Source organism: Bombina bombina, chromosome 1 (genome assembly GCF_027579735.1).
Source record: "Bombina bombina isolate aBomBom1 chromosome 1, aBomBom1.pri, whole genome shotgun sequence".
Taxonomy (NCBI): Eukaryota; Metazoa; Chordata; class Amphibia; order Anura; family Bombinatoridae; genus Bombina; species Bombina bombina.
In genome coordinates, this window is record NC_069499.1 from 1,031,424,875 (window position 1) to 1,031,448,142 (window position 23,268).

The 23,268-nt window shown below is 36.0% G+C and overlaps 1 protein-coding gene across 1 annotated transcript in view; it reads right to left on the reverse strand.

Annotated features, from left to right (window-relative positions):
• ZNFX1 (zinc finger NFX1-type containing 1) overlaps positions 1–23,268 on the reverse strand; it is an 86,484-nt gene that overhangs the window by 27,212 nt on the left and 36,004 nt on the right. The window contains exons 4-12 of the mRNA XM_053719369.1: positions 17,200–17,331; positions 13,200–13,348; positions 11,680–11,823; positions 11,414–11,525; positions 10,877–11,109; positions 10,452–10,591; positions 8,112–8,266; positions 7,836–7,981; positions 6,326–6,436 (exon numbers count right to left, since the gene is read on the reverse strand). Coding sequence (XP_053575344.1) covers positions 6,326–6,436; positions 7,836–7,981; positions 8,112–8,266; positions 10,452–10,591; positions 10,877–11,109; positions 11,414–11,525; positions 11,680–11,823; positions 13,200–13,348; positions 17,200–17,331 — 1,322 coding nt within the window. The remainder of the gene's footprint in view (positions 1–6,325; positions 6,437–7,835; positions 7,982–8,111; positions 8,267–10,451; positions 10,592–10,876; positions 11,110–11,413; positions 11,526–11,679; positions 11,824–13,199; positions 13,349–17,199; positions 17,332–23,268) is intronic.

The following is a 23,268-nucleotide window of genomic DNA, read 5'->3' on the forward strand; positions in this document are numbered from 1 at the left end:
AAGGGTGAAAAATTTAATTCTTAGAAATTATCGGCTAGATTACGAGTCTTGCGTTAGCCTTAAAAAGCAGCGTTGAGAGGTCCCAACGCTGCTTTTTAACACCCGCTGGTATTACGAGTCTTGCAGGTACAGGTGTACCGCTCACTTTTTTGTCCAGACTCGAAAATACAGCAAATCCACTTACGTCAATTGCGTATCCTATATTTTTAATGGGATTTGCCTAACGCCGGTATTACGAGTCTTCCTAAACTTAAGCGGTACACCCTCTCCTGTCAAAACTGGTACCGCATTTGAAAGTCAGTAGTTAAGAGTTTTATGGGCTAACGCCGTAGTATAAAACGCTTAACTAAAGGGCTAAAAAGGACACTAACACCCATAATCTACATATTAACCCCTAAACCGAGGCCCCCCACATCGCAAATACTTATATAAAAAATTTAACCCCTAATCTGCCGAACCGGACATCGCCGCCACTATAATAACTATATTAACCCCTAAACCGCCGTACTCCCGCCTCGCAAACACTAGTTACATTTTATTAACCCCTAATATGCCATCCCTAACATTGCCGACACCTACATACATTTATTAACCCCTAATCTGCCGCCCCCAACGTCGCTGCTACTATATTAAAGTTATTAACCCCTAAATCTAAGTCTAACCCTAACCCCCCTAACTTAAAAATAATTTAAATAAATCTAAATAAAATAACTATCATTAACTAAATTATTCCTATTTAAAACTAAATACTTACCTATAAAACAAACCCTAAGCTAGCTACAATATAACTAATAGTTACATTGTAGCTATCTCAGGCTTTATTTTTATTTTACAGGCAACTTTGTATTTATTTTAACTAGGTACAATAGTTATTAAATAGTTATTAACTATTTAATAGCTACCTAGTTAAAAAAAAAGACAAATTTACCTGTAAAAAAAAATCTGACCTAAGTTACAATTACACCTAAATTAAATTAAATTAATTACAATTAAATAAAATTAACTAAAGTACAAAAAAACCCACTAAATTACAGAAAATAATAAAATAATTACAAGTTTTTTAAACTAATTACACCTAATCTAATACCCCTAATAAAATAAAAAAGCGCCCCAAAATAATAAAAAGCCCTACCATATACTAAATTACAAATAGCCCCTAAAAGGGCTTTTTGCGGGGCATTGCCCCAAAGTAATCAGCTCTTTTACCTGTAAAAAAAAATTACAATACCCCCCCAACATTAAAACCCACCACCCACACACCCAACCCTACTCTAAAACCCACCCAATCCCCACTTAATAAAACCACTAACACTAACCCCTTGAAGATCACCCTACCTTGAGAAGTCTTCACCCAATCGGGCCGAAGTCCTCAACGAAGCCGGGCGAAGTAGTCCTCCAGACGGGCAGAAGTCTTCATCCAGATGGCATCTTCTATCTTCATCCATTCGGCGCGGAGCAGATCCATCTTCAAGACATCCGACGTGGAGCATCCTCTTCTTCTGACGGCGACTGTAGAATGAAGGTTCCTTTAAGTGACGTCATCCAAGATGGCGTCTCTTCAATTCCAATTGGCTGATATAATTCTATCAGCCAATCGGAATTAAGGTAGGAAAAATCCTATTGGCTGATGCAATCAGCCAATAGGATTGAGCTTGCATTCTATTGGCTGTTCCAATCAGCCAATAGAATGTGAGCTCAATCCTATTGGCTGATTGGATCAGCCAATAGGATTGAACTTCAATCCTATTGGCTGATTGCATCAGCCAATAGGATTTTTTCTACCTTAATTCCGATTGGCTGATAGAATTCTATCAGCCAATCGGAATTGAAGGGACGCCATCTTGGATGACGTCACCTAAAGGAACCTTCATTCTACAGTCGCCGTCAGAAGAAGAGGATGCTTCGCGTCGGATGTCTTGAAGATGGACCCGCTCCGCACTGGATGAATGAAGATAGAAGATGCTGTCTGGATGAAGACTTCTGCCCGTCTGGAGGACCTCTTCTTCCCTGCTTGGATGAAGACTTCTACCCATCTGGAGGACCACTTCGCCCGGCTTCGTTGAGGACTTCGGCCCCGTTGGGTGAAGACATCTCAAGGTAGGATGATCTTCAAGGGGTTAGTGTTAGGTTTTATTAAGGGGGGATTGGGTGGGTTTTAGAGTAGGGTTGGGTGTGTGGGTGGTGGGTTGTATTGTTGGGGGGGTATTGTAATTTTTTTTTAAAGTTAAAAGAGCTGATTACTTTGGGGCAATGCCCCGCAAAAAGCCCTTATAAGGGCTATTTGTAATTTAGTATAGGGTAGGGCTTTTTATTATTTTGAGGGGCTTTTTTATTTTATTAGGGGGATTAGATTAGGTGTAATTAGTTTTAAAGACTTGTAATTATTTTATTATTTTATGTAATTTAGTGTTTGTTTTTTTTATACTTTAGTTAATTTTATTTAATTGTAATTAATTTAATTTACTTTAGGGAATTAATTTAATTATAGTGTAGTGTTAGGTGTAATTGTAACTTAGGTTAGGTTTTATTTTACAGGTAAATTTGTCTTTATTTTAACTAGGTAGTTATTAAATAGTTAATAACTATTTAATAACTATTCTACCTAGTTAAAATAAATACAAAGTTGCCTGTAAAATAAAAATAAACCCTGAGATAGCTACAATGTAACTATTAGTTATATTGTAGCTAGCTTAGGGTTTATTTTATAGGTAAGTATTTAGTTTTAAATGGGAATAATTTAGTTAATTGTAGTAATTTTATTTAGATTTATTTAAATTATATTTAAGTTAAGGGGGGTTAGGGTTAGGTTTAGGGGTTAATAAATTTATTATAGTGGCGGCAACATTGGAGGCGGCAGATTAGGGGTTAATAATATAATGCAGGTGTCAGCGATGTCGGGGGCGGCAGATTAGGGGTCAATAAGTGTAAGATTATGGGTGTTTAGACTCGGGGTTCATGTTAGGGTGTTAGGTGTAGACATAAAATGTATTTCCCCATAGGAATCAATGGGGCTGTGTTAGGAGCTGAACGCTGCTTTTTTGCAGGTGTTAGGTTTTTTTTCAGCCGGCTCTCCCCCATTGATTCCTATGGGGAAATCGTGCACAAGCACGTTTAGCCAGCTCACCGCTACCGTAAGCAGCGCTGGTATTGAGGTGAGATGTGGATCAAAATTTTGCTCTACGCTCACTTTTCTGCGGCTAACGCTGGGTTTGTAAAAACCCGTAATACCAGCGTTGTCTGTAGGTGAGCGGTGAGCATAAACTGCTCGTTAGCACCGCACAGCTGTACCGACAAAACTCGTAATCTAGCCGTATATTTCCTTCTTTACAAAGCATGGAACAAGATTGATGGACTAGCATGGTATTTGCAGCACTATAAGCATTGTTATACTTCATAACTGCTTTTTCCCTAACGCTGCTATTACGAGTCTTGTAGGTATAGGTGTACCGCACACCTTTTAGGTCGTCACGCAACGTCAATACCGCATTTTTAAAAAAGTATTTTTTTAATGGGACTTCCATAGCGCCGGTATTACGATTTTGCCTGGGAGGCTAAAAAGTGAGCAGTACACCCTATACTGACAAGATCCATACCACCATCTAAAGTCAAAGCTGTAGCATAAAACTCATAACTAAAGTGTTAAAAAGTACACTAACACCCATAAACTACCTATTAACTCCTAAACCGAGGCCCTCCCGCATCGCAAACACTAAAATAAAATTATTAACCCCTAATCTGCCGCTCCGAACATCGCCACCACTAAGTAAAATTATTAACCCCTATTCCGCCACTCCCCGACATCGTCGCCACTATAATAAACCTATTAATCCCTAAACCGCCGCCCTCCCGCATCGCAAACACTATTTAAAGATTATTAACCCCTAATCTGCCATCCTCCCACACCGCCGCTATAATAAACCTATTAACCACTAAACCGCAAGCCCCCACAACGAAATATACTTAAATAAATTATTAACCCCTAAACCTCTGACCTCCCACATTACTAACTCTACATAAATATATTAACCCCTAAACCTAAGTCTAACCCTAACCCTATCACACCCTAACTTAAATATAATTAAAATAAATCTAAATAAACCTTACAATTATTACCTAAATAATAACTATTTAAAACTAAATACATACTTACCTGTAAAATAAAACCTAAGCTAGCTACAATATTACTAATAGTTATATTGTATCTATTTTAGGATTTATTTTTATTTCACAGGTTTGTTTGTATTTATTTTAACTAGGTAGACTAGTTAGTAAATAGTTATTAACTATTTAATAACTACCTAGCTAAAATAAATACAAAGTTACCTGTAAAAAAAAACTTAACCTGCCTTACACTAAAAACTAACATTACAATAAAATAAAATTAATTAAATTATTAAAATACAATTTTCTAAATTACAAAAAATAATAAACACTAAATTACAAAAAATAAAAAATGAAATGATCAAAAATAAAAACGAATAATCTAATAGCCCTATCAAAATAAAAAAGCCCCCCCCCCAAAATAAAAAAACCTAGCCTACACCAAACTGCCAATGGCTTTTTGTGGGGCATTGCCCCAAAGAAATCAGCTCTTTTACCTGTAAAAAAAAATACAAACACCCCCCAACAGTAAAACCCACCATCAAACCAAACAACCCCCCCAAATAAAAACCTATCTAAATAAACCTAAGCTAACCATTGCCCTGTGGGCATTTAGCTCTTTTACATTGCCCAAACCCTAAGCTAAAAAAAAACCCCACCCAAAAAACCCTTAAAACAACACTAACCCCCGACGATCCACTTACAGTTATCAAAGTCCGGACATCCATCCTCATCCAGCCGGCGAAGTCATCATCCAGGCGGCAAGAAGTCTTCATCCGGGCGGCCTCTTCCATCTTCATCCAGCCGGCGAAGTCCTCATCCAGATGGCAAGAAGTCTTCATCCAGACGGCAGTTTAGTGTAGGCTAGGGTTTTGTTTGTTTTTTTTTTTTTGGGGGGGGGGGGGTTATTTTGATAGGGCTATTAGATTAGGAGTAATTTTTTTTTATAATTTAGAAAATTGTATTTTAATAATTTAATCAATTTTATTTTATTGTAATGTTAGTTTTTAGTGTAAGGCAGGTTAGGTTTTATTTTACAGGTAACTGTATTTATTTTAGCTAGGTAGTTATTAAATAGTTAATAACTATTTACTAACTAGTCAACCTAATTAAAATAAATACAAACTTAGCTGTGAAATAAAAATAAAACCTAAGATAGCTACAATATAACTATTAGTTATATTGTAGCTAGCTTAGGTTTTATTTTACAGGTCAGTTTGTATTTAGTTTTAAATAGGAATTATTTAGGTAATAATTGTAAGGTTTATTTAGATTTATTTTAATTATATTTAAGTTAGGGGGTGTTAGGGTTAGACTTATGCTTATGGTTACGTTAGGGTTAGGGTTATGCTTAGAGTTACGTTAGGTTTAGGGGTTAATATATTTATTTAGTGTTAGTGATGTTGGAGGCCAGAGGATTAGGGGTTAATAACTTTAATATAGTGGTGGCGACATTGGGGGCTAATATTTTTTTTTAGGTGGCAGGATGTTAGGGGCAGCAGATTAGGGGTTAATAACGGTATGTAGGTTGCGGCGATTACGGGAGCAGCAGATTATGGGTTAATAGTTTTATTTAGGTGGCGGTGATGTCGGGGGCGGCAGATTAGGGGTGTTTAGATGTGGTTTTTATGTTAGGGTGGTAGGTTTAAACATAACTTTTTCTTTCCCCATAAACATCAATGGGGCTGCGTTACGGAGCTTTTGTTTCCGCGATCGCAGGTGTTAGGCTTTTTTTGCCAGCTCTCCCCATTGATGTCTATGGGGAAATCGTGCACGAGCACATCAAAGCAGCGCTTGTATTTCGGTGCGGTATGGAGCTCAACGCCACCATATCGCCCGTACAAGCCTGCTTTTTCAAAACCTGTATTAGCAGCGCTATAGGGAGGTGAAAAAACGCCGCTTTTGTGGCAGTTGTTAATTTCCCTATATCGCTGAAAACTCTTAATCTAGTTGATTGTTTATATGGTTTATGTGCCAGACCTGAATTACAAAAATATTTGGTGTGTGAACCGCCATGTGAAAGAATACACTTCTTCTAGTACATGTTTGGGTAATGATTTGTTTTAGTAACAAGTGTAACTTGAGCAGAATATCATAGGCATTTAAACTACTTTTTTAGTGTGTTTAGGCCACTTGGATCAGAGTTTGTGAAGATTGTGTAGCCCATGGGTTATACAAAATACCTGATAAATTTGCTTCTTATGAAGTGTCATTTAATTCTCACCTGGTAGTTCAGCCGGATAAAGGGAAGATCAGAACGGATAAGTCTTTCGAATAGAGACACTTCCAGGTTGAAGTTCTTGGCCAAATCATACACATTAGCACTTGGTCTCAGCTGAAAAAAAACATCAAACATGAGTCATGTGATGTGTCATCAAATAAAATGTGAAAAAATATGAGGTATCAAGATATTATGATCAAAGAGATTTTACACAAGTTATAGATAGTAGTTTTAGCAGTAGAGGGAAACATCTTCACAAGCATGAAAACAAAAGGTTGTTTTTTTATCCATATTTTAGAAAAAAAACCACTATTCTTAACATACACTCTTTTAGATGAAAAATATATTTTAAAGGGATATGAAACCCCAAAAAATAATTTTGAAAATCAGTCAGCGCATACCATTTTAAAAGAAAGTTTCCATTTTACTTATATTATCAAATTTGCTTCGTCCCCTTAATATTCTGTTTGAAGGGGTACCAATGTAGACATCTGGAGCTTCTAGTGCTCTAGCAAATGGAAAACATTCTTGCAAAACTGCTGCCATATAGTGCTCCAAAAATGTGCCGGCTGCTAGGCTTACGTCCCTGCTTTTCAATGAAAGATACCAGAAGAACAAAGAAAAGTTGATAATAAAGGTAAATTAGAAAGTTGTTGAAAATCGTATGTTCTATCTGAATCATGAAAGAAAAAGTTGCCTTTCATTTCCCTTTAAAATCCCTTTAATATGTTACACATGAATTTTACTAAACTTTTGTGCTAATAAGGCATTATTAAAAATATGCACTCAAATATCCGTGCCAATGAACAGAAGGTGTATAAGCTACATGGATCTATGCTGATGTTTAGAAGACGTATGAGCTAGATGGATTGATTTCTTTTTCCTTCTTTTTACTGATTAGTGTTCTGTAATATTTAAAAATGCCAAAAAAACAACTTCTCAATTAAAGTTCAAGCTACTCAATGTGAAATTAACTCTTCACATCAGCCTATTCAGTCTCATCACTTCATATACAGCTTATTTTCAAAGTTCACGCAAGCCACCAATGTGAAATTCAATGTTCACATCAGCCTATTCAGTCTCATCACTTCCTATACAGCTGATTTATAAAGCCCACACAAGCCACCAATGTGACATTCACTGGTCTCATCAGCATCTTCAATCTTACTATGACCTGTGCTGCTGATTCAATAAAGCTTACACATCTCTACATTTTTAGTGAATAAACTGTAAAGAATTACACAAAGACTGGTAAAGCTGGAGAGAGAATTTTCCCAGTTGTTTGAACCAGATGATGCATTAGTTGATTGGCTAAAATAATTATGGTGGATTTGGGAGGGATCTGGCTTGGACTCTGAGAGAAAGAGAATGCTCTTTATTTAAGTGCCTTCTTCACATATATTTTATACTCTCTAGACAATAAACAGTGAATGAGCTCAATAAGACAACTATAGAAACATTTTCTTATGTAAAATGGGGCATTTTGGTTACAATCTTGCAGTACAGGACACACCTGTTGATGGTCCCCAATAAGGATAAGGTGCTGGCATGCAGAGCTCAGTGTGGTTATAGTGTGAGCTTCTAGGACCTCTGCCGCCTCTTCTACAATGACAATTCTGGGCTCTACTTCCTGCAGTATTTTTCTGAACTTTGCAGCTCCTAAAAAGAAAAATATTGACAGCTCAAGAAAATTTGCATTTTTTTATGGATCTGATCAGATTATTATTATTTATTATACTTTATTTAAGATTATAAAATTGCCACATTTCCATCTTATTAAAAAAGTTACCTGTAGTTGTCATGCCTATGACCTTGGCCTGTTTTAAGAGTTGCAAATCCTCTTGTAGTCTCAACTCCATTAAGCGATCTGAAGCCTCCTGATACTGTTGTTCATGCGTCAGGATCTTCTGACGGATTTCTGTCTGGTAAAGCTGTAACCATAGCCTAAAAATGTATGCTGTTTTATTAACATATATGGCTTGTTTGTAGCACCCAGCATCCAACACATTTATAACCCAAAGGACTTTGAAAAAAAAAAAATTTTTAGAATTCCACATATCAATCATAATATTATTAATCAGAAACATGGGACCAGATTACAAGTGATGCACTAAATTACTTTTTCGCTTGTGCGCTAACTGCCGTCAAAGTAAAAATTTATTGCAGCCAGGTGCACTATCTTCTTCTCCACATAAACTTCTATGGGGTGCACTGTAACCCTTATGCGTTAACCCACACTCGAAATTAGTTAGGAATACTTTAAAATCCTATGTTCTTCACATACAAGAAAATGTTCTTTTTATTTTTAAACATATATTTAAATATATATATATATATATATATATATATATATACATATATATATACACACACACACACATATATATATATATATATATATATATACAGTAAATATAGCCTGTACATATAGAGAGAGATATATTGTATATTTAGATATATATAGAAATATAGGAATTGAGAGTATTTCCATTAAAATACATTAAAACATTAAATATAAAGCTTATAGTGCATGTTTCAAGATACTTGACTGGGAAGGGCTCAAAAGTGTTCTCAAAAGAGAACTTTATTAGTTTCTATGGATGGCATCTCTAATTTCTCTGGGATTTCCAGGTTACTCCACTTTGCTTAGAATATTCAGTGAGTTCTGCCCCTGTGAAGTCAGCACTATATTCTCTCCCCAAACTAGAGAATGTTTGATTATCTGGCCCATAGAAAGTGATGACTCTCTCTGGGAAACTGAAGCTGACAGTTTTTCAGTTTTAATTTAAATAAAAGACATGCAAAGTGCAATCCAATTTCTAAAATATACACATAAATATACATAGTATTAGCCTAATGTGTTAAAGTTACACATAACCTTTGAAGTCATAATTAGAATATGTAAAATCACAATCCTAAATACACTGCTGAAAGAAGCACGACCCTAAAATCTGCTTATAAAAAAGCGCCACTCGTGAACACTTAAATATTACAGTTTACTTTGGTTCCGGATTATTACACTTGTATTCACAAGAACTTTTGGGACTTTATAATTTATATCTGTATTGTTTGCCTCTACCACACCTATGTTATGAGACAACGGATTAGACCGGGCACTCCTTAATTGTATATATCTGTATATGAAAAAGGCTGGCAAAAACATGATATTGCTAGTGCAAAACCTTTGCACCTCACTTGTAATATAGCCCTTAATTGGAAACACATTAAGTGGAAAACAATTTTACAGTACACCGTTCTCCGGGCTGTTCAATGTTAAATGCTGTTCTTCACATGCTTGTAACATTGTTTTGCTTAAACAAATTTGGCAGTTTTGTGAAGGTGTTGTAAAAAGTAATTTTCCATATCTCACTACATTTAAAACAATTTGCCAAACTTACAACAAAAACACTCTCTAATCTTTATGATATTTGGAATTCATATTTTTTTTTGTCTTGTATGTTTTTATTTATTTCTTTATTTACTGCTGAAAAAAACAAGCAGTGATTGCTGAGAGGTTTAAAGTTGCTGTATGATATATTTGGAGCATACTAAGAAGAAGCAAACACATGAAAAAAAAATCAATATATCCTTAAAGGTTAAAGCGCCATGATTGTAAAAACATATTTTTACTATAATGGACCTTTAAGCAGCAATGCTTGTGTCAGTTGTCGCTCCTACTATTGGTCTGCGTGGTGTTGTAACCTGAAGGGCAATGAGAACCTGCAGCAATGTCCTGTAGCATTTATACTATATATATTAGTGGAGGTGAGAACACACACTACATACACTGCACACAGTACACAAAAAGTATACACACCACACATTTACACTCACATATACATTGTTTACGATAAAAAAAATGGGGAAATCAACAGCAAATAATTAAGTTTTAGTTCCAAATGAAATGTTAAAAATCATGGAAATTTAGAAATGAAATTCCCTTACCTACAGTTATTTATTGGTGGGGGAGTTTAATTTAAAAAATTAAAACATTTCAATGCTTTTTAATGTTTGCTTGGCAACTTAATTTCTGACATTAATATATTTATTTGCCATTTAATTATTCTTAAATACAGAAAATATTAAGAATAACCCCTTGTATAATATGTTTTTTTATATGTTACTCTACCTGTACAGCCTCCAGCGAGAGCTCATGTCCAGGCTCCACAAGTCATCCACCATTTCAAGCTCCTCCTCCTTCATTGCTTCCACTTTCTTTAATTCATTCTTCATTTTTTGTTTTCTTTTCCTCTTCTGATCCCGTGTCATCTTGATAGAAAAGTGTTAGAATAAGAAGTGAGGGCTTGAAAGTTCTTAACAGCTTTAAACACATAATCTTCCTTATAGCCACCTAGAATTGCACCTGACCCCCATGCATCATTCTTCCATCTCCATTATGAGGGCAGGAGTTACTAACAACTTTCCCTTTTGCCCTGAAGATTTAATGACCCTAACAACTTCCCCTTTTGCCCTGAAGATTTAATGGCCCTACTTACCCATTTTTATATACAGTGTTTTTATCACTAGTTATTGCTAATTGTTTGTTGCTCCTACCTCCCACTGTCCTTCTTCGCCTTGTGGATTTATTGGCTCCTTATTTTCTATTGATATTGCATGAAGTAGTTGTTCTAATTCTTTGGTATCCACTACGTTCCTCCTTTTCTTGGGTCGCACTGATTCATCATCACCCTCAATAACACGTTCAGCCTGGATGAGGTCAGCTTCCTCAGGAACTTCAATCAGCTCGTCTTCTTCCCCCTCTTCCTCCTCCTCTTCCACCTCCTCCTCTGTTAGGGATCACAAGTTGAGTGCTAAATACTTACAAACCAAGGAATATAAATGTGCATTTAAGAACATAGGCAATCCAGTATACTTGAGCCTTGATATCCAAATTCATATAAATATTCATCCTGCTGACATAAATAGCCAGATAATATACTAGTACTATTATCATTTTTTGTAACGCACCACCTAATTCTATAGCACTGAATGGAGACTCTAGTATAATACATTTCACTTAAACATAATGTTTCAATCAAGATAGCACAGCAGGTAATAAAAACCTGGTTTCATTGTTGTGATTTTAGTTACCTGGCCCAGTGGGAGCTGTAGTGCGAGTGTATGGCGTGATTCCCAGTCCCAGCCATTCCACAATCATTGACGTTTTGCCATACCCACTCTGGATACAAAACCCCTCATCATCCTAATGGGAGGTAAATTTAGGAAAATTAAGGTCCAGTAATAGTAATTGTGGAGTAATGCAAGCTACTCAATACCTCTGGTTCTCAATCAGCTATTTAACTTGTTCAGCTATTTATGCTTATGATTAGTAGAGATTTATTAATGTAGAATCTTACCAGGGCATTGTGCAGACTGGCCCAGTGCAGTTCATCTATGTGCTTCTCAAGAAACCGTTCGTGAATTATTCCAGTCATGGAGCACTGCAAGAGTTGACCCCCCTCATGGAGCTTTTGTTCTGCCATCTTCATATTTGTGGTTACCTAAGAGAGAGAAGATGTATAACAGAACATTTTACACCATAAATGTATTCAAGAAATGCACAGGGGAGGCATATTTTAGAAAAACAAAATGAGGATACACTAAAGTTCTTATCAGAACATATCTCCATTTATCAATGTGTGGAGTCAACTTTGAAGGCTTTGTGGTGCAGGCTTGCTAATGCAGTCCTATTAACCTCTAGTTAAAAAGCAAGGGCTGTAACCCTTACTTGTGCAATAATAAATGCAGGCAGCGAAACCTGCTCATCCCCTGCCAACTCAATGAGAATTCAGGAGGGCAGGTTGCTAGCTGGGAACCTTGTTCGCCAGTCCTTTGATAAAAAGACCCCAAAGTGAATTGAAGAAATTGTTCAGTTTAATTTTTCATGAGAGATCATAGGAATCCTGGAATGTTCGTTGTGCTGGAAATCCCTTGTATAAAATATTTAAGAAATTATAATAAAATTAGGTATATAGTCTTAAAGGAACATGAAAAGCATTTTTTTTATTTCCTGATTCAGATAGAGCATACCATTTTAAACAACTTTCTAATTTACTTCTATTATCAATTGTTCTTTATTCGCTTTGTATCTTTTGTTGAAAAAAGCTCAGGAGTGTGCACATGTCAGAATGTTATCTATTTGAAAGAGCACTAGATGGCAGCACTATTTCCTTGCATGTAATGCTACAGATACCTACCTAGTTATCTCTTGAACAAAGAATACCTTCGGAATAAAGCAAATTTAATAATCAAAGCAAATTGGAAACTTTTTTAACCATTTGAGTACTAAGCACTTTCCCACCTGGGTGCTAAGCTGATTTAAGGGATTTTTTATTTTTTGAAATATATTTTTTTTTACTTTTTTTTTCTTCAGATCCCCAAGACTTACACCGTTGGAAAGGTTTTTCCAATGGTGGGTCTTGGGGGTCTGTAGCTGCTTAGATGCCTGAGATACAGACTTCTAAGCAGCATGCCCCCTTTCCCTATATTTGTCATTGTCATTTTTAAATATAGTTGCGCGGTGACGTCATCACATCATTGCGTGTGATGTCACCACGCCAAACATGAAGCATCGGCATTGCCTGTCACTATAAAGGCCTGATCGCCGGGGTAGGAGCGGGTGGGAGCCCCCAGATCTCCCTCAAGGTGGGAGAGTGCTAGTGACAGCTCTGAGCCTTTGTTAGCACCTGAGATGGAAACTCTGCGACGGCTCAAAGTCGTTGTTAGCACTGAAAGGGTTAAAAGTGTACGCTCTGTCTGGATCACAAAAGAAAATGTTTGGGTTTCATATCACTTTTATTATAAGATTTAAAAATGCATTATTTTCTGAGTAGCACTCACTGGAACCAAAGTGGTTCGTTTTAGACCAAACACTTACATCTGCATATGCCCTCCGCAAGTGCTGGGGAAGGTTTCTACGAAAGTCTGGTTTACTCCGCAATTGTCTTAGGGTGAAATCTTTTAGGACTTCACTGTTGCTTCTCCCCCCAACACGGACAATGCCCTTTTCTAAGAAATGGTGGATTCCTAAAATACAAAATTGCATTAGAATTCAAGAAAGACCACATCAGAAGCCAATTATGCATTGTTATCACTAATGAGAAAAAAATGAACAAATGTGCATACACAAGTCTCCTCTAGGGGACGCTCTTCAAAAACAAAATATATAGCAACAAGAAAGACAAAAACAAACACATAAATAAGCAAAAAAAATTGTATAAACGTCCAAAAACACTCCTAGGGAAAAATAGGCAGCTCTCTGTCATAGGATGGTCAGGGTCCTGATGATATGAATGATCTGGAAGAGGAAAACACTGAGGCACCTGTTTTGCGGTACTAGACCATTTGGCGCCTCTGTGTTTTCCTGTTAAAGATTGTTATCACTAAACAATGGAGGAGTTGACCAAATTACCAAATACAAGAGAAGGAACAGTTACCAACACAACCAATTTTTATATTACCCTGTGGATCTGATTCATGCTTTAGGGAATTACCTTCTTAAAGTGATGGTAACATTTCACACTGGTATAATCAGAATCGGAATAGAAACAATATTTTATATAGACTTTAATTCATCCATTCTATCTTATTAGGTGTAAAGCAGTGGTCTCAAAGTACCATCCCTAGGGCCATATGCAGCCCTCAAGATAGTTTAATGTGGTGCTCCTTTGTTTATTAGGTAAATTATTAATTTGGCCCCATCTATTTTTTTAGGGTTTTAAGAGATGTAACAAGCTTATCTATATGGGCACTCACAAGATAAATATAAAGACAAGCATGCATTGTCCAGTGTAGACTCCCATTATGCACTGCTTGAATAAATGTCACTTTCTATGCACTCACAAGATGAATATACACTAGGTATGTCTATTGTGGACTACAGCTCCTTCCATGCACTGCTACCTGGGTAAATGTCACTTCCAGTTTCTAGTATATCTAGTCCCAGAGCACTCACTTTGTTCAAGTGGCACCCATGGGAGAAGAATACTTGGCCAGTGGCCCCCCAGATACAATGAGCTTGATACCCCTGGTGTAAAGGGACCACATGCCCTATACAAGTAATAGTACAACATTTATTGCAAAATAAGTATTCAATAAAATCATATAAATATTTATACTTTCAATGGACAACCACCCTAAATAGCACTCATATTACAAGTTGAATGTTATAGATAACGCAATGTGAGACCTGAAGTAAAGTCTAAGGGTTAAGAAAAAAACTTCACAAAGCAAATCAAAAACATATTATAATAAAATAAACTATTACACTCATATATACACTTTTTAAAAAAAAAAAAATAATATTGATAAAAAATGTTTTTAAAAGGGATATGGTATATGGCAAAGTGTTTGACTGGAAAGGGCTACAACACACATATATATATATATATATATATATATATATATATATATATATATGTCTAAATATGTGTATGTATATATATATATATATATATATATATATATAGGGGTATATATGTCTATATATGTGTATACATGTTTAATTTATCGCATTACTGCAAACGGGCAAATTCGGCCGTTTACAGGCACAAGATAAATAATCAGTCATATCAAGTGGCTGGTTATTGCTTCCGCAAGCTCGCGGTAGCAATCAGCATTCAGAAAATAAACCAGAGATCAGAACTGTTGTTAATTTTCTAAATGTCCCTCAATTGCTCCCAAAATAAAATGGTGTAAGTATCTTTATTTTTAAAAAAAATATAACTACTAAAAGTAGTTATAAGGGATTCAAAGTGGTGGGTGTTGAGTGTTAAAAACAAAATGGCACTAAAAAGTGCCTTTATAACGCAGTCTATGGATACTGTGTTATTTCTGTAAATATGCTTATAATGCTTATATACATATATATTTATGTGTTAATATGTGTATATACACATTTTCACACAAAAATATATATGTATATATTCATATACATTAACACTTCTTTGGCAACATCGCAGGTTCTTGCAAAAACAGGATTGTCAGTGGTGCTACATCTACCTTACAGCCTCAACCTCGCACTCTCAGACTTCCACTTGTTTGGTCAAATGAAGGAAACTCTTCAGCGTTTCAATGATACAGGCAAAGTGAAAGATGCTATCAGATGCTAGATGACGGAGTGCCTCAAAGGCTTTTTTCCTAATTGGCTTACTCTACAAAGTTTCTATTTACATGTATGTAGTTCCACATGTCTCGTGTTGTTAATAAACAACTTATGACCTGACATATATATATATATATATATGAATATATTCATATAGATATATAGGTATAGATAAAGCGGCTGATTTATTATTGTGTGGGCAGACATGAGCCACTGTAGCGGATCATGTCCACCGCACATCGATAAATGCCGACAGCATGTATCATTGCACAAGCATTTCTCATTAAATGCTTGTGCAATACCGCCCCCTGCACATTCACGGCCAATCGGCCGCTAGCAGGGGGTGTCAATCAACCCTATCATATCCGATCGGGCTGATTGCTGTCCGCCTCCTCAGAGGTGGCGGACGAGTTAAGGAGCAGCAGTCTTTTACGACCGCTGCTTCTTAACTTTCGCTTTAGGCAGACCTGAAGCAGAGTGGGTCAGAAACAGCATCCGCTGCTTCATAAATCGACCCCTTATAATCTACTAAAAAATTATTTATATATATGTATGATATATGTATGTGTGTGTGTATATATATATATATATATATATATATGTATGATATATGTATGTGTGTGTATATATATATATATATATATATATGTATGATATATGTATGTGTGTGTATATATATATATATATATATATATATATATGTATGATATATGTATGTGTGTGTATATATATATGATATATGTATGTGTGTGTATATATATATATATATATATATATATGTATGATATATGTATGTGTGTGTATATATATATATATATATATGTATGATATATGTATGTGTGTGTATATATATATATATATATGTATGATATATGTATGTGTGTGTATATATATATATATATATGTATGATATATGTATGTGTGTGTATATATATATATATGTATGATATATGTATGTGTGTGTATATATATATATATATGTATGATATATGTATGTGTGTGTATATATATATATATATATATATGTATGATATATGTATGTGTGTGTATATATATATATATATATATGTATGATATATGTATGTGTGTGTATATATATATATATATATGTATGATATATGTATGTGTGTGTATATATATATATATATATATATATATATGTATGATATATGTATGTGTGTGTATATATATATATATGTATGATATATGTATGTGTGTGTATATATATATGTATGATATATGTATGTGTGTGTATATATATATGTATGATATATGTATGTGTGTGTATATATATATATATATATATGTATGATATATGTATGTGTGTGTATATATATATATATGTATGATATATGTATGTGTGTGTATATATATATATATATGTATGATATATGTATGTGTGTATATATATATATATATATATATATATATGTATGATATATGTATGTGTGTGTATATATATATATATATATATGTATGATATATGTATGTGTGTGTATATATATATATATATGTATGATATATGTATGTGTGTGTATATATATATATATATATGTATGATATATGTATGTGTGTGTATATATATATATATATATATATGTATGATATATGTATGTGTGTGTATATATATATATGTATGATATATGTATGTGTGTGTATATATATATATATATATATATATATATATATATGTATATATATATATATACTATATATATATATTATTATTTTTTCTGTATTCAGTGCCACTATTAACCAAGATTAATGCACTTACCCTCCAGGAACTGATCAAGAGCGTGGTTTGTGTAACAAACCACAAGGACAGGATATGAATGTTCATTAAATTGCCAGGCATTTGTGTTAGTGAGCAGAGCTTGAGCAATCTTTAGTCCAACATAGGTCTTCCCTAAAAAGAGAAATAAAAAAAATGACAAACAATGAAAAAAAAAACCTCTATATACAATATCACAACTAAAATCACTGATATTAAAGATGAATTAAATAGCGATCATCAGTTCTGTTGAAATCAGTTCGTGCTACAAAGAAAAAATCCCATTGTACATGGCTGAAATTTTTAAACTTAAAATGGTCATTTAAAAATAAAGTGATGTTTTGTTATAATGATAAGTAGACTAAATTATACACAAATGTATCTAATGATTTTTCCCCCCAGTAAATCAACATTAAAGTCTATGGGGGGTTGTAGATAACATTTTCTAAAGTATTGTGATAGACATCATAGTTTGGAAAGTAATGAATCAAAGAAGGAAATATCTGAATAAACTAACATTGATTTGATTTCCAGCTCCACATTTTTGTAACCTCTCCATGAGAGACAATTCTGTAGTGACGTATCGGAGGTTTGCAAATGCATTTAAAAGACATTCAATAAACGTATTATTATTATCAGGTATTTGTAGAGCGCCAACAGATTCCACAGCGCTGTAAACATAGGCGGTAAACAAGTTAACATTTATAGGGCTCAAATGGGTAGTGGGCTATTGTAGGTCTGCTAAATATTTTGGATTTGGTTTAAATTTGAAAACTCAGTAAAAGCCTTAGAACAGAATTTGCTTTGATCAGAATGGGAGCCAGTGGTAGAAAATAATTTGCTAAACATGAACTGTTGTAGAAAAAATGTTGTGCAGTTTGTTTTTCTACTATAATTTCTCTTTAAAGTGATAAACATTCCCCTTTGAATAAATAGATCCGGAATCTTAGTAATATTTTAGATATTTTTTGTGAGCTATCGGTTTGAACCATTCTCCAATCAGCCCTCTAGCTACAAAAAAATTGTAAGTGCCATATCAACCCCATTATTTTTGAGAGAATTCAGCATCAGTATTCCAATCTTTTTTTTTTTTTTTTTTTTTTAAGGATTTTTGGACTTAACCTCTTTTAAACCAATGTAATATTTCCCAGTATTTCTTTGAGGTATTCCAGGACAGGAAAATGAGAGGGGCTTTGTGGGGGAGCTGGTCGAGTGAGATTGCATAAACGCAGTTGGTACAGTAAGATCCAGTTTTGCAGCTCATTATTTTCAATGGTATATAGTGCGTCTTTTTACAAAACACGTTTTTTAGTGTAAGAAATGTTTATGCACTATTGTGACAAGAAAAAGCGCAAGCATTTTTTATAGTACATGAAATTAATATCCTGTACTGTTAAATTTGTTTCTAAACCAAAAACATGCCAAAATTCTAAATGTTTCTTTATGTTACAAGGCATATAAATTACACATCATAGACACAGATCTGCTCTCCCAGCAAGCTCAGCCGATTTACTGAGCTTGTAGTTCTAATTAGCTAATTCATATACAAATTATTCCTAAAAAAGCAATTCCCCATAGATATTAAACACATCAAGGGGAAACTAATTTTATTGGCATTAGTGTGTTTTTTTTCTATGCACAAAAATTGTAAAATGTCTTGAAAAACTGTGAAATAAAACATAAGAGGCCAGTTTTGTGGTTTCTGAGGTCTTGTATGAGTAGTCACAAAGACTTCTAGAGATTTCCACTTTTGGTTCATTTTTTAAGCGTTAAAGTGATGGTAAATCATAGCATTTGTAAAATGCTAGGATTTACTAGTGGAACAAATAAAGGGGATTTTCAGTCATGAAGTATAAAATACTTCATGCTGAAAGTTGCTTTATTTGTCTGATGCGTTAACAGCGCTTAGCGCCTCAGTGCGGTGAACGCTTCAGACAAATAAAGGAACTTTCAGCATGAAGAATTTTTTTTACTTCATGATTAAACGTCCCCTTTATTTGTTCCACTGGTAAATCCTAACATTTCACAAACGCTAGGATTTACCATCACTTTAAAGTGATTATCGCACAAATACAAGATTAACTGTGGACTTGTAATACAAGCATGAGTTTCCACTTTACCCTTATCATTGAAAGTATAGGAGGCAAGCAAGCTAGGTCGCAATATTTTTTCCATGTAAAACTTGTCATACGGGTTCTATCTGTAAAATATTGCAACCTCCCAATAGTATATGCACTTCTCGCGGTAACGATTGTGCTCCACTTGTAATCTAGTACAAAACCCTGGGACCTCAGCTATAGCACATAGGTAATCGTTTTCATGTTACACTGTGTCAATGGAAAAATTCAGACATTTCCAAAATTAAAACGTAAATGGTCTGTTTTTACATCTAAGTATGCACATAAACTATTGTAATTGTTCTAATCTAAAAATGCTCTCATTCAGTTTACTACAAGTTTAAAAGCTCTCTCACTAAATCTTGCATATATCTCCATCTCACTATATCTATCTATGTATTTTTCTATCTATATCTGTCTATCTATCTCTCCATCTCACTATCTATATCTGTCTATCTATCTACTCCCCTCCCTCTCTTCTACCCTTACCCCTATACTCACACATATCTTCAACCTCTCCCTCAGCACTGGTATAGTTCCCACATCTCTTAAACATGCATTAGTCACACCTATCCTCAAAAAACCTTCTCTCGATCCAACCTCCCCATCCAACTACCGCCCTATTTCCCTACTACCTCTTGCCTCGAAGCTTCTTGAAAAGCTAGTATATGCACGTCTATCCCATTTCCTTACATTAAACTCCCTCCTTGACCCACTTTAATCTGGATTTCGTCCTCTTCACTCAACAGAGACAGCAATTGTTAAGGTTACCAACGACCTACTTACAGCAAAATCAAAAGGCCGCTTCTCTCTACTTATCCTCCTTGATCTGCAGCCTTTGATACTGTCAACCACCCTCTTTTGCTCCATACCCTCCAATCCTTCGGCATCTATGAGACACCGCTCTCTTTTGGTTCTCTTCCTATCTGTCTAACCATACCTTTAGTGTAGCCTTCTCTGGGGTATCCTCTGCCCCGTTACCTCTTTCTGTTGGTTTACCGCAAGGCTCTGTCCTCGGGTCCCCTTCTCTTCTTAATCTACACATCCTAACTAGGTTCCTTAATAAAGTCCCACAGGTTTCATTATAATTTGTATGCCGACCATACCCAAATCTACTTCTCTGCACCAGAACTATCTGCATCCATGCTAACCCGTATCACTAACTGTCTCTCTCATATCTCATCTTGGATGTCCTCTCACTACCTCAAGCTAAATCTCTCCAAAACTGAGCTCCTTATTTTCCCCCCTTCTTCCAAAATCTCCACCCCCCATGTCTCTATAACTGTTGACAACTCTATCATTACCCCAACCTCACATGTCTGTCTACCTCTATCACTATATGTCTTTCTATCTGTATCCATCTCACTATCACTGTCTGTCTGTGGGGGATATCTATCAAAGCGTCAATCTCTGTGCATTCACCGGCGTCTACACACTCGCCAGACATTACTGCCGCGGATCTGCATACAATGCCCTTATTTAAAAAAAACAGTAAAAAAACATGCGCGTCAAGTACAGTCATCGATGTCACGGTTATTCTGTTTTTTCCCAACTTTATTTATACCATTTCATTACTGTCCATGAACAAGCACATTTCTCTAAACCTAATCTTTTATTTTTCATCTGTTTATGTCCAAGAGATAGCTAGATTTATACCTCAACAAACAATATCTCATAGAAAGTTATTTTTATATTTATTTGTTTATATATGTGTGTGTGTTATGTCAGAAATCGTTTGCAAACATATTTACATGTCCCTAAATTCCTTTTTTTGTGCAAAACAATGTTGTCTTTCATATCTCGGTGTTTATTTATACCACTATATGTATATAGTGTAAATTTATTATTATACTGAGCAGGTATAATTGCGAATATAACATGTAATCAGGGTATCATATGTATTTATTTGCAATCAATGGATATTTTAAGAGCTGGGCCAGTTTTCTTTTTGTACCTGTGTAACCCCTCCTGATTGCAATCTAGTTTTAAAAACCACCCCTACACAGGTGTTATAAAATGGACTGACTGTCACGGTTCCCACCGTTCCATGCAGACAGCCAGGCGTGGTCGCGCCTTTGGGGGCAAGCGAGGGACTTGAACCTAGGACCTCTTGTATCGTAGGCTTGTTCTCTTGCCTCTAAGCCACAGCTGCTTCTCTTTATTTGTGTGTGTGTGTGTGTGTGTGTGTGTGTGTGTGTGTGTGTGAGTGTGTGTGTGTGTGTGTGTGTGTGTGTGTGTGTGTGTGTGTGTGTGTGTGTGTGTGTGTATGTAAGCTTTCCTTATCCTGCCTGCAGCACTGGGGTGGACTCTGGATATTGCTTTGCCTGGATCACCTGTGTTCATTTACAACCTGTCAGTCAGGCTTACCTGGGACTTCCTACCAATTAGCAGCTCATTAGCTGGCTATATAACCCTGCCTTTTCCTGTGCTCAGTGTCAGTTCTTTGTTTCATGTTTCCTGTTTAGGTGTCTTTGCTCCTGTAATCTCCAAGACTGACCCAGGCTTGTGACCTCGGCTCTGTTCATCGTTTACCTGCACCTCTGGCTTCCTTTGATCTCTGCAATACCTTCACTACTCTCTTGGATTTACTCTTGTTTGTACAGCGTACTTGGATCCTTGGTTTTTGCACACAGCCCCCGTGCATTTATTCACAGCCCAGGTGGTTTTCTTACCTGATCACTTTGGGCTGTGATACCTGTAAGGGTGAGCATATATCTCTGCTACAGACTCCAATCCAGGTAAGACCTTTACATAAGAACTGAACATTATGGAGCCTGCAGAGATGAACAGGATGCTCACTGCCCTGACCCAGCAAGTATCCAATTTGTCTCAGACTGTTTTGGATTTGCAGTGGAACTTTTGTACTCTTAAAGGTACGGTACACCCAGAACCACCGTATCATGAACCTTTTGTACTATTACCTGAGAGATTCAATGGTAGCCGTTCCTCCTTCTTGTCCTTTAAGGTAGATTGTGAACTGTTTGCCTTAAAGCCTCTTACGTATGCCACTGACTTTATCATGGTCTGCTCAGCCATCAACCTGCTTTCTGGGCAGATAAAAAATGGGCACACCAGATGCTCCTGGCTAAGAGTCCTGTCCTAGACAACTGGGGGGCTTTCATAACAGCCATGGCCATTCAGTGTACTACCACAAGGCAAACTAAGGCTCCTAGGACTGTTCCACGTTCCCACAGATCACGGCTTCCTTGTGACTGGGATGCTTTTTACCAGTACTCACCCGCAAACCTTGATGCTCCTGATGAATCGTATACTCCTTCCCAGGACATTGAGGAGCCCATGGAGATAGGGGTTATCTGGAATAGGCAGGCTCCCCAAGAAAGAGCCAGAAGGAGGAGCCATTGCCTTTGCTTTTACTGCGGGGAAAGAGGGCACTTTATCTCCAATTGCCCTATTTGCCCACCTCGGTCTCCAGCTCTCCAAACAGGCACTGTTTTTGTTCACCCTCTTTGTTCTACATGCAATTCTGTGAGCTGCCAAGGTTGCTGTTAGAGCTGTCCAGGTTCTGCTGTTCAGAGGAGTCTACTAACCTCTAAGACTGTTATTTCCTGTAAACCTACGGAACCTGATCTTGTTAGTCCTGAAATCCTTGAGACCCAGATTATGCCTCTACCTCTTGCTCCTGAAGCATCTTCTCAACTTTCTGATGATATACCTAATCCAGAAACCATCATCACTTCTGTACCGGCAAGCAGCAGCATTACGTTCTGTCCTGACAAAGTACTGCCACCTGACTGCACTTATGTCTCGAATGGTACTCTTGTTTGCAAGCAGGATCTTGTGATGTTCGAGAAAGCATTGCAAGCTGCGAGTACTTCGACTGCATCCAATACCAAAAAGAATAGTAAGAAGGCTGCCAAGGCCACAATTGGCACAGTGTTTCCCAGTAATGTAGATGATGACCAAATTTTAGGTCTGGATGGCTATGCGAGAGTTG